Source organism: Berghia stephanieae, chromosome 14 (genome assembly GCF_034508935.2).
Source record: "Berghia stephanieae isolate SIO BIC M18660-M18661 chromosome 14, UCSD_Bste_1.3, whole genome shotgun sequence".
Lineage (NCBI taxonomy): Eukaryota > Metazoa > Mollusca > Gastropoda > Nudibranchia > Aeolidiidae > Berghia > Berghia stephanieae.
This window is the reverse complement of record NC_088373.1, coordinates 23,687,348-23,699,847: the sequence shown is the minus strand read 5'-3', so window position 1 is coordinate 23,699,847 and position 12,500 is coordinate 23,687,348. Positions and strand designations below refer to the sequence as shown.

General features: G+C 35.8%; 2 protein-coding genes across 2 annotated transcripts in view; both read right to left on the bottom strand.

Moving 5' to 3' along the window:
* Positions 1–309, bottom strand: part of LOC144959546 (uncharacterized) — a 38,809-nt gene extending 38,500 nt beyond the window's left edge. The window contains exon 1 of the mRNA XM_078892161.1: positions 84–309. Coding sequence (XP_078748287.1) covers positions 84–309 — 226 coding nt within the window. The remainder of the gene's footprint in view (positions 1–83) is intronic.
* LOC144960012 (uncharacterized) overlaps positions 221–12,500 on the bottom strand; it is a 39,017-nt gene continuing 26,737 nt past the window's right edge. The window contains exons 6-9 of the mRNA XM_078892954.1: positions 11,750–11,983; positions 1,534–1,617; positions 971–1,275; positions 221–317 (exon numbers count right to left, since the gene is read on the bottom strand). Of these exons, the coding sequence (XP_078749080.1) occupies positions 1,253–1,275; positions 1,534–1,617; positions 11,750–11,983 (341 nt within the window). The 3' untranslated portion in view covers positions 221–317; positions 971–1,252. The remainder of the gene's footprint in view (positions 318–970; positions 1,276–1,533; positions 1,618–11,749; positions 11,984–12,500) is intronic.

Here is a 12,500-nt window from a genome sequence, read left to right as displayed (position 1 = left end):
TTATATTATATATTTGTCAAGAGCTAATTTCCAAGAAAAAAAGTAGAATACAGGATTTCTTTAAAAGTATGAGCATATCATACCTCCTGCCTGCCTGGCATAGTCTAGTCCAGCCACAGGGAAAGCCTTACTGATCACATCACCTGTCTCCCCGTCAACCCACTGGGCCATGGTCAGCTCTATGGGAAATCCTGGGTCGGTCACATTGCAGCCACAGACAATTGGATCGTTGGGCCCTCCAACTCCTATCCACCTCTCATCTTTTGAAGGCGATTTCTCATAGATGGGACAATTGCTAATCTCAGCCATTGGAAGTACTACAATCAAAACAAAATACTTCTTAAATTGAACAAAAAAGTTACTTTTTATGTTGTCATTTTAAAAATATAAGTTTCAAACATATACATATACAGACAATTTTGAGCAAAACGAAAAATAATAAATATTGATAGAGAAAGAACCAAACAATATTCAAAGCATGCCAATTGAATCATTGGTTATTTTGAATATGATATCATCGTAATTATAAGTAATCAGAATATGAGTTGAAATTAATTAGAATTATAAGTCAATGTTTTTAACCAATTCAATCATGATTATACAAGATTTTAGAGTTGTGTATAAGCGATTCTATACAATAAAAATAAGATGATAGCAATAATAATTGCTCTGTAACCAGGATGGTAGTAATGGGTATTATGATGATGATGATGATGATGATGATGATGATGATGATGATGATGATGATGATGATGATGATGATGATGATGATGATGATGATGATGATGATAATGATGATGGTGATGGTTGTGATGATGATGATGATGATGATGATGATGATGATGATGATGATGATGATGATGATGATGATGATGATGATGATGATGATGATGATGATGTGGATGAGGATGAGGAGGAGAAGGAGGAGGAGAAGGGGGGATGAATATTAGGATTGATAAATAGAAATCACCTTTAAGCCTGTATGTCATTGCAGCAGTTACTCCAACAGAAGCAGCCTGACTGTTATTTACAGAACATTCAGCTGTCAGATTACCCTTCCTGCCCCTCACGTCGATATCGTAGAATGTTCGTGTGATGTTTATATCTGAGTGGAATTCTTCATCACTGACGTTATACGCTGTCTCGTCTTGGAGTATTCTGAACGATGTGTTGTAGCCAGGGAAAACATAGGTTGTGTTTACCTCACAGTAAAATCTCACTAGATTTATTGTAGTAACATTTGGGTCTAGTCCTATTTCACATTATCTGGACCATCTGATGTCATCAGAGGAAATAAAAATTAAAAAGATTATATTGACAACGATGATGAATGTTTGAAAATAACCATTTTAAAGTTTTTATTTAATAGAAATATCAAACATTAAGTCAAAATTAAAAATATGCATACACATTTTTAAAAAAAAAATACAGCGGCCTTTATACAAACATTCTTTATGATTCACTTTTTACATGTCCGTGAGTATAAAAAAAAGCAAAAGATAATTGTTGTATTTAATTAATCTCCATACTTACAGGCATAAAATATTTGAAAACTTGCTTTATTCTCTGAAATTCCAGCCGAGTTATTTGATTGACAAGTGAATGTTTTTGAATTATCTGAAAAGAAACCCACGCATATTTTACCAAATAATGTATCGTTTATTATAATATGACATAATGAGAAACAAATGTAGGCGGTGTATGATAAATGTAACGTTTATTAAAGAGGACACGTTGATGACGATGTTGATCAGAGTAAAAGGAATGTTGAGAATCTGAATTCATGCCTATATATACGGGTTCAACGTCTCAAAATAGCATATGGAAAATAAAATGTGTTATATAGATTATAAAGATATTCATTTAACTCTATTTTATTTAACCTTCATTTGAATGTCTATGCCACTTTTGGGGAAATAAAACAACTTAGGTCTAAAAATACTCTAGTTTCCAGAGTTTTTATTTGTTAATTAATTTAACTTTGTAATCTAGCTCAATTTAAATGTTACCAAAGTGTGGCGGGTTTTTTAATATTGACTAGAATGTTGTTCAAACTAGTATCAACGGTTTAATATTTCAGTTATTGAGATAAATAGTGACAATTACATTACGATTTATTAATCAACGGAGAGTAGTAAATAAGCAGGGGTTTAATAATTCTAGTGTGAAAATTATTTCAACGAAATTCGATTGTTATCTTGATGATTATATTGCCGATGAGTAGGAGGATGCGGAGTATAAAAATGGTGATGATGATGAAGATGTTAACGATTATGATGATGATGATAAAGATAATGATGATGATGATGATGATGATGATGATGATGATGATGATGATGATGATGATGATGATGATGATGATGATGATGATGATGATGATAAAGAGGAGGAGGAGTTATTTGATTGACATGTGAATGTTTTTGAATTCTCTGAAAAGAAATCCACACATTTTTTACCAAATAATATATCGTTTATTATAATATGGCATAATGAGAAGCGTATTAAAGAGGACATGTTGATGACGATGTAGATCAGAATAAAAGGAATGTTGAGAATCTGAATCCATTCCTATTTCTGCAGGTTTAACGTCTCAAAGCAGCATATGGAAAAGAAAATGTGTTATATAGACTATAAAGAATTACATTTAAGTCTAAATTATATAAATTTATTTATTGTATCCCTTTGCCACATTTGGGGGTAGGGGGATAACTTTGGTTTCAAAATTCTCTAGTTTCAAGAGTTTTCACTTGTTAATTTTACTTTTGCAATCTAGCTCAATCTAAAATCCACCAAAGTAATTAAATATATGTGAGAAAATAGTACAACTAATATCAACAGCTCAAGATTTGAGTTATGGAAATACAAAGTGAGAATTACCATGATATTTATTAATCAACGGAAAATGAAAAATAAGCTGGGTTTAATAATTCTAATGTGAAATTTATGACAACACATTTCGATTATTCTCTTAATCATTATTGTAGAAAAATGTAATCATCAAACAATTTCAGTCTTTCATTGACTGACTTACTTGACTTAGATGCCTTTCGCGTCTCGACCGATAGATCCGGTCGCCTTAGCTGTTTCCAGTATTTCCTGTGTGAGGTGTCTCCAATATTGCCGGTCCTCTGCTAGGGTCCTCAGATTTTCAAGGTCCCCTGCCGTTATGAGATTAATGCTTTGTCCAAGTGTTGTGAGGTTTTTGTTTAGGATCACAGGGAGTGTTGTGATCGGTCTTCCTCTGAAAAGGTTCCCGTGTTTTTAGAAGTATCCCGACATGGCTTGGTTAGCTGGTATGTTTTTGTCCCTACGTATTATGTGACCGAAAAATTGCCATCGTCGTTGTAAAATGTCAAGAAAGATTGGTCTTTCTTTTGTGATCTTATAGAGTGATTCATTTGAGATCTTTTTTGGGTATTTGATGTCCAGTGCCCTTCTTAGCTGTGTGCGTTGGAAGGCATCCAGATGTTCTTCTTCGGATTTTGTCAACGCCCAAGTGCCGCAGTTATACAGAAGTACCGGTTTTACAAGAGCGCGGTACAGTTTCAGTTTGGTTTTTCTCTTTATTTTGTCACCTCTAATCCATACATTGGTGAGTTTACTGAGTGCGGCGTTTGATAGCTGTTTTCTTCTTTGTACATCCTCGGTGTCTCCAATTAGTGAGCCGACTTTCTTTGTTCTTTTCCATTCCTCTTTGTTCCTCGATATTGTTGTAAATTCGGTTTTATTGGCATTGACTTGGAGGTCTACGGAAAATAAAGCAAAACAACAATCCAAACAATGAATGGAAAGAGACGCAAGCCGCAATGAAATATGCGGGGGAAGAAAGTGCAGGCTCTATTAATACAACTAAGAACAAACCAAATCGAACGCCTAACATCGCTATTAACGATCTATCGCGGCAACAAAAAGAACTTAGGATCAGGATACAAAACACGAAAGACTCGGAAGAAATAATAAACCTGAAAACGAAACGAAACAAAATACTGCATTCAATTCGATCACATACAATAAAACACAGAAACGAGGAATTAGACAAAAAAGTGGAAGACATAGAAAATTCCAAAAATAACGCATCGTCTATGTTCAAAGCAACGAAATCTCTGAACCGAAAACCATTCGAGAACCCAAAACTACAGGATAAATTTGGCAAACAGACAACAAATCCCAACGATATCCTTGACATTGTAACTGACCACTTCCAGCAGAAATTTCGCAAACAAGTCTCACAAATATCGCCCTTCTCAGGAAACCCTAGAGACCTAAACAACCGCATCACAACAACTGAAGTTAGAAATAGCATAAAGTGCCTAAACAATAACAGATCCCCAGGCGAAGATGAAATTCCCGCTGAATTGCTGAAATGCGGTTCCTTCTCCCTGGATCTGAGCATTGCAAACATAATGAACAAAACATTCTCAACACACAAAGACTGGGACATAAACAGCGGTGTCCTAGTTACAATACAAAAACCAGGAAAAACGAAAGGACCCGTAAACAACCTGCGCCCAATATTATTACTGAATACCATAAGAAAAACACTGTCAACTATTGTCCTCAACAGAATTAGACCGAAAATAGAAAAATAACTATCACATAGCCAAAGCGGGTTTCGCCAAGACCGAAGCACATCGGACGTTGTATGGACACATAAATGGTTGGCAGCAAAGGCACTCAAAGAAAACATATCCATAACCATAACCGGAATCGATATGTCCGCAGCCTTTGATACGATCGACAGAGGAAAACTTTTGGAGATATTAACAGACATAGTAGACGAAGACGAGCTCCGAATAATCCGATTTCTCCTCAGCAACACAAAGATACAACCAAGGATATACGGGGCCACAAAACAGACGCAGTTCGAAAGTCTTTCATTACAAATACAAATTTTATTCAGTCTACTCTCAAACTCAAGGTGTGCCTCTAGGTTCACAAAAAAAAGCTTACTGTGTAAAAAAAACATCTAACGTAATTAAACATTACAAATAAAATAGTTCTAATAATGAATAATTGGGAAGCTAATGGGAAGTAATCCCAAGTAATGAAATAAAACATGTTTCTACACAGTTAGGTCCCTAAATTATTGATATATATATATATATATATATATATATATATATATATATATATATATATATATATATATATTCAACATATTCCCCACCTGGACTTTTCAAACAAATGTCCACATAAATCGTAAGCTAAACTTCTCATAATTCCATGAACAGTATAAATAAAGACCACTTGCGAACAAATGATTATCATGTTTTCAAAGTCCAAGTACCATTTTCAATGCATACTTAATATCATCATCCAAACATTCCACACATAAAAGTATAATAGAACTTCAATACAATCAATACCGAGGAACAGTATTATAACACGAATGCTACAAATTAAGATATAAGTCTTCAATTGTCAAATCAATGATTTACCTAGATAAAGAACATACATCATGATTATCCAAATGTAACAATAGCAATGCAGGTGCAACAAAAATAATCTTAAATGTACGTACTTAGTGAAAATATTAGTACTAAAGGAAAAGGTAATCGTGAAATTTAAAAAAAAAAAGAGAAAGAAAAAATATCTGCAAGAGACACAAATTATCGTAATTTTACTCTTTGCAATCACAAGGACATAAATCAAAGGCTCCTGGCCAAGTAACAAGAACATTCCTAATCATTAAGTTTTAAACTTAAACTTAAAGTTACATAGTTAGAATCTTAGGGTTTTTGATTACTGCACCCGACCGTGATACCTTACGGGTAACCACCTCGTGAGAGTCAGTAGAAGTAGAAGGACAACGTATGACCTCACTCACCGAGCCTGGTTTTTCTACATTCGTGCTTTCAGTACTTTCAGCAGCAGAAGTAGCATCCTTAGAGTCTAAATGAAAAGGAATTTCCTGGACCTGTGGCACCTCATGAACACTTAAGTTTTCATGTGTATCCATGTTAAAGTTGTCACTGTTGTCTAACTCTAACAATACCAATCTTTGAACAGGCCTTACTAAACAGTTTCTCTTAGAAATTGTTATAGCTGCACGTACAAAACCGTCCAAACCCTCAAAAAGTTTAACAACTTTACCAAGATCCCACAATAATCCCTTTTTATTTTCATCTTGAATCAAAACAATAGATCCAACTTTCAATTTTGTGTTCGACAGTTTACCCCGCAAGAGAGGTAATGCTCTAAGATATTCAGATCTCCAAGTTTCCCTAAACTTATCAAGCAACAACACATGGTAGGCAAGCAAAGTAGAAAGGTCTAAAACTTGATTCAAACTAGTCACTTCTGGCAGAGAGAGAGAGAGAGAGAGAGAGAGAGAGAGAGAGAGAGAGGAAAACCACGACCATCAAAAAAATGTGAAGGTATCAAATAGGTATCATTGTCAGATGTGTATGTCAGAGGTCGTGAATTGATACAAGCCTCAATTTCAATCAAGGCTGTCTCGAGTTCTTTCCTATGAATATACCTTTTCCCAGATGTTTAACGAAGGCTTCACTTAATGGTTCGAACCATACGTTCATAAAAACTCCCCACCAAGGCGTCAAAGCAGGTTGGCTCTGCCACTTAAACATATCATGTCCCGGATGTTCAGTCAATAATGTTTGAGCACTCTTAAATGTCTGAGCATTGTCTGAGTACACCACAGAAGGCATAGCTCGCCTTGAAGAAAATATTTTTAATGCAAGCAAAAAGTCATTAGTTGTTAAACAATCCATTAATTCTAAGTGTACAGCTCTTCTGACTGCACATGTAAACAATATGTACAATTTTATTCCAGGAATATCAGAACAAAACAAAGGACCAGCATAATCAATTTCTACAACAAAAAATGGAGGTGATTAAGTAATACGGGCTGCTGGAAGAGGTCCCACGCATTGATCAAGCAATCTAGAGTCGTGGCGTTGGCAATTAATACAAAATCTTACAACTCTCTTAGCAATTGGTCTAATTGAAACAATCCAATATTTACATCGTAAAGAAGTAATCAGCAAATTCACACCAGCATGTTTCAATTTAATTTGGTGAAATCTCACCAAGAGTAACGAAACATGGCATTTAGGCAAAATAATTGGGTGTTTCTCATCATATGACAAAATCTGAGCATTGTATAATCTCTCCTTAACTCTCAGAAGACCATCTTCTCCAATAAAGGGACAAAGGTTTAACAGAGATGATCCCATTTTTACTACACCCACCTTTTTCAACTCATCGATATCTTTTCTGTAATGGTTCATTTGAATCAATTTGAACACTACATTCTCAGGTAATCAGATTCTTTCTCTTCATTCAACCTTCTCACTTTCCTTATAAATATAAAAACATATGCAGTGACTCTTACAAGTTTTCCTAAGTCACTAAACATATCAAAATCTATGAGACATGTATCTGAAGACACAATTGAGCAAATGGGTTCAGTGTTTTCTAATTCAGTATCCCCGATAGTCAACCAACCATGCTTTGGTTTGGTTGCATCATTGACTGAACAACTAGACTCAGTCAACAACCATTCGGGTCTCTTCAACCATAGTGATGAAGAAGCCAGCAACTGGAAACTCACCCCTCTGGTAAGTAAATCAGCAGGATTGTCCTTACCTGAACAATGCCGTCATATGTCACAATCCGTCAAGCTTTGTATATCTGTCACTCTATTTCTTATAAATTGTTTCCATTTAGAGGGTTCATCCTTTATCCAACCCAGAGTGATCATAGGGTCGGTAAAGCATGTATAGAAAATATTGTCAGGCAATTGCAAGGCATCTCTAACAGATTGCAACAGTCTGGCACCCAACAAGGCCGCCAAAAGTTCAAGTCTAGGAAGAGTAACCTTTTTATGAGGAGCAACTCTTACCTTTGAGATAACCAAGCAAGCATCCAAGTGGTTATCAGTTATGGAAATGAGATAAACGCAACTTCCATAAGCCTTTTCTGAGGCATCGGAGAACACTACCAGTTCAATCTTATCTAGAGAAGACCAAGCCCTGGAAAATCTACGGGGAATCTTCCACTGACAAATTGTCTCCAGACTAGACACCCAACACTCAAGTTCCTGTTGAATTTCCCCTGGAAGAATAGCATCCCATTCGTAACCTTCCCTCCAAGCTTCGTGAAATATTATCTTCAGTGCTACAGTTAAAGGGTGTACGAATCCCAAAAGATAAAAAATCCTTGCAATTATTCCCAAGAGGTTTCATTTTGAGAACATCATAAGGGTCACTCCAGATAAGAAACTGAAATAAAACGAGTCATTGTTTGTATCCCAACCTACTCCTAGAACCTTTTGAGTAGATCTATCCGAATCTGTAGCATTATGGATGGCTTTTCCCAAACTAACACCTACATTTAGACTATTAGAAGCCCATTTTGTCAAATGAAAACTGCCCTATTTTATCACAGTGTCAGCTTTCTCCATCAATTTTGTCAAATCGGCTTCATCATTAGAACCGGTGAGCCAATCATCTACATAAAGATTGTCTCTCAATTCCTTTATGATTCTAGTGTCTTTCTCTTTAGATAAGTGGAATTTCAAAGTGGCATTTAACATGAAGGGACTGCTAGCATTTCCGAATGTCACACGTCTGAACCGTATATGTCTTACCTGATTGCCATGTGTGCCTAGCAAGAAACGATGAATATCGCGGTCAACCTCCTGAATTTCTATCTGCAGAAAGGCCTTCTGGATGTCAGCAGCTAAATCAAACTGCCAGCGTCTAAAGCGCAAGATAATCTCTGTCAAATATGGAATCAATTTTGGACCTATCTCCTTACAGTCGTTTAGTGAGACCCCATTCTCACCCTTGTCGCTAGCATCGAATACTGGCCCAACTTTGGTACACTGGCTTTCCTCTCTTACCACAGGTCTATGTGGCAAATAATAAACGGGATTATCAGTCTCTAATTTACTTACCTCTTCTATCATCTTTCGTGGTTCAAAGTCAACAAATACATCATCATATCTTTTTTTCAACTCCGGGTCTGAATCCAATCTTCTGTTTAGACCAGCCAACCTCTTATGTGATGAGTTTACATTGTTGACCAACATGTCCTTATGTTCACAGCTTTTCCAGGGCAATCCCACCATGTACCGATTATCTTTCATTGAATCCCCAGAACAAAAGTTATCAAATACCTCTGAACCCTTCAAACTTGATGTGCTCTCCCCACCAATCCGTATTGCAACAAGTTCCCAACATTTCTTTACCGTGGCTTCTGAAGGCTCTTGCACCCAGAAAAGGGATGTCTTATCTAGGATTGAAACAGTAGAACCAGCATAGCTTCCTGACACCATCCATCCCAACTTTGTCTTTTGAGCTACCAACACCTCAGAAATGTCAATAGGAGAAATACTCCTGTCAACCAATGACCAGTAAACGTCAAGACCGACAAGAATGTCTACCCTAATCAAATTATTCCTATCCAATCTTTCATAAATAGGAATATTTCTTCAATCCTTCATAATTTTTCCAGGAACCTGGGATCGCAACATAGGTTTACAGATATTGTCAATCCCCAAAAGGCTCAATTCCACACCCCCAACAGAGAGTTTAAACAAAGTACATTCTTTCTGACTTTCATTGGCAGCAAAACCCCAGATTCTTAGCTGTTGCTGATTTTATGCAAGTTCGGTCGCTGCCAGGATCAAACAATACATATATGTCCTGTCCCTTAACAGGAACCTTTATACATAGCATTAATGTAGTTTGGCCACTGTTATTATTGTACATAACTGGGTGAGAAGAACCAGCCGTTATCTAAGGCAAACCTGAAATTATAACATCCCTCTCAGTACAATGAGAAGAATGAGTCATGCTCTCAGTCAGACTTATAGATCACATTTAGCAACACAATTGTCGTTCGGCGGCTGGTCTCTTTTACCAAAGGTCTGTCATCTCTCACGCCCCCGAATCTCCTCATTAAGAAAAGACAGAAGAAAATCCAAATTCCCATCTTTTCTCTCCCCGATACGGGCCCACTCCATGCGGATCATCGCTGGTAGCTGATGTAAGATGAGGGGGGTAAGAATGACACCATAAATGCCACCTCCAATGCCGAGATTCTCGAGGCTGCGCACATTTCCCATTATATCATCATGGAGTTTCCACAAGCTGGTTGCTGATCCATCAACTGTACCATGAGTTGAAATAAGCCCCATCAATTTCTGAACGTGACTGAAAACTATACGCTCCGGTCTTCCGAAACGATCTGCTGTCTGATAGTTATCACTTGTAAGTGACAGCACGTTTATTGAAACGGCTGCCTCTCCCGTAAGAACCGATTGATGGTATGTAGATTTATTTACACAAGGAATATTTGAAGCATCCACCACTGTAGTAAATTTGTCCCAAACTGGTTGCCAGTTTACGTAATCATCCGATTATTTTGGTAGCTCCAAGCTTGGCAGCTTTGTGTTCATTGCATTTACACAATGACCAGGGATAGGTTGTGAATGGACTGGTGAAGAATCCTCATTGTTTTCTTTCTGCATTCTATTTAGACATTCTTTTGCTTTTAAAAGCAATACACGTTTCTGTTCTCTAAACAACGAAGCATTTTCGATATCCGATTCGAGTTCTTGAATTTCTATGATTGTCTCCACGTCACATCGCACTTCATCTAAAATTCTTAGTCTATTTTGAAATCCTTCAATTGAGACCAAAAGTTGCAAGTTCCGACACATTTTGTTTGTCTAAAAGTTCTTCTAACATGTTACAAACTCTAGTCAACCAACCTTTTGCTGCAATTCTCTTCCTTTTGACTTCATCCATGATGAATCACTGCTGACTCACTCCAAAGTTTAAATTATGGAGACATAAAGCGGAACTTAAATAAACAAACCGCAGCCCATTGTTTCAAAGTCCAAATATAATATGACTCACGAAATCAGTATCAATCAAATACAAATCAAAGAAGGTTTTCAATGAAGCAAACTTTGAATAATAATTTATAAATCAACAAACTAGCATTCTCATCGGATACGGATTCTTCTCAGTGAAAGAGACAAAGCAGAAAGTCCAAGTCCAAGGCAAAGGTTTTTCTCAAATTCAAACGTCGAATATCAATCTTTAAACGATCCAAGCGTATCATTCAACGTCCCAGGGTTTCGGCACCAGGTAGAAAAAAATTGTAATCATCAAACAATTTCAGTCTTTCTTTACAAATACAAATTTTATTCAGTCTATTCTCACACTCAAGGAGTATCTCGTGGTTCACAAAACAAAACTTATTGTGTAAAAAAAACATCTAACGTAACTAAACATTAAAAACAAAAGAGTTCTAATAATGACTAATTGGGAAGCTAATTGGAAGTAATTCCAAGTAATAAAATAAAAGAAAGGTATCTACACAGTTAGGTCCCTAAATTATTAATTTATATCCAACAATTATGTTGTCGATAAGGAGGAGGAGGAGGAAGAGTAGATGAATAGTGATGATAATAATAATAATAATAATAATAATAATAATAATAATAATAATAATAATAATAATAATAATAATAATAATAATAATAATAATAATAATAATAATAATAATAATAGTAATAATAATAATAATGATAGGATGAGGAGGAACATGAGAAGGAGGTGGATGATGATCATATTCATGATGATCATGACTATAATATTTATGAAGACAATAAATCACAGTTTTATTTATACTATAATAACCAATTCATATGATTCCATTTATCCTATAAATGAAAAGCAATTAACATTTCATAAGCATAATCATATGATACCTCCTGCCTGACTGGCATAGTCTAGTCCAGCCACAGGGAAAGCTTGACTGATCACATCACCTGTCTCCCCGTCAACCCACTGGGCCATGGTCAGCTCTATGGGAAATCCTGGGTCGGTCACATTGCAGCCACAGACAATTGGATCGTTAGGTCCTCCAACTCCTATCCACCTCTCATCTTTTGAAGGCGAGTTCTCATAGATTGGACAATTGGTAATCTTAGCCGTTGGAAGTTCTACAATCAAAAGAATATACTATTAAATGTGATTAAAAGATACAAAGACTTTTCTTTTATGAAGAATATGTTTCAACTAGAAACATATGCACAAAAAGTGACCCTTTCTACGTCTAATAAACATTGATACAGAAAAAACCAAAGAACTCTTAAAGCATGCCGATTGAATCATTTGTTTCTTTTGATATGTTAACAATATGTATGATCATAAGTCTTAGAATTAGAAATCAATTCTTTTGAAAAAATTAATCAAGATTATACAATATTTTAGATTTTACGAAAAAACAATTCTACGAATAGAATATAAATTAAAGATGGAAATCCAGTTAAAAGGACCAAAATGATCACCACTTGATTTTTAAAAAAAATACCTTTTGGATTAATCCGAATAGTAAGGATATGCTAGAAAAAATTCCAATGAAATGGGCGTTTCGGGTGTATGCATTTGAAACAAATAATTACTGTTTTTTTTGGTTGGTTTTAATTATTCTGTATTGTGATTATTGGTTAACACTTT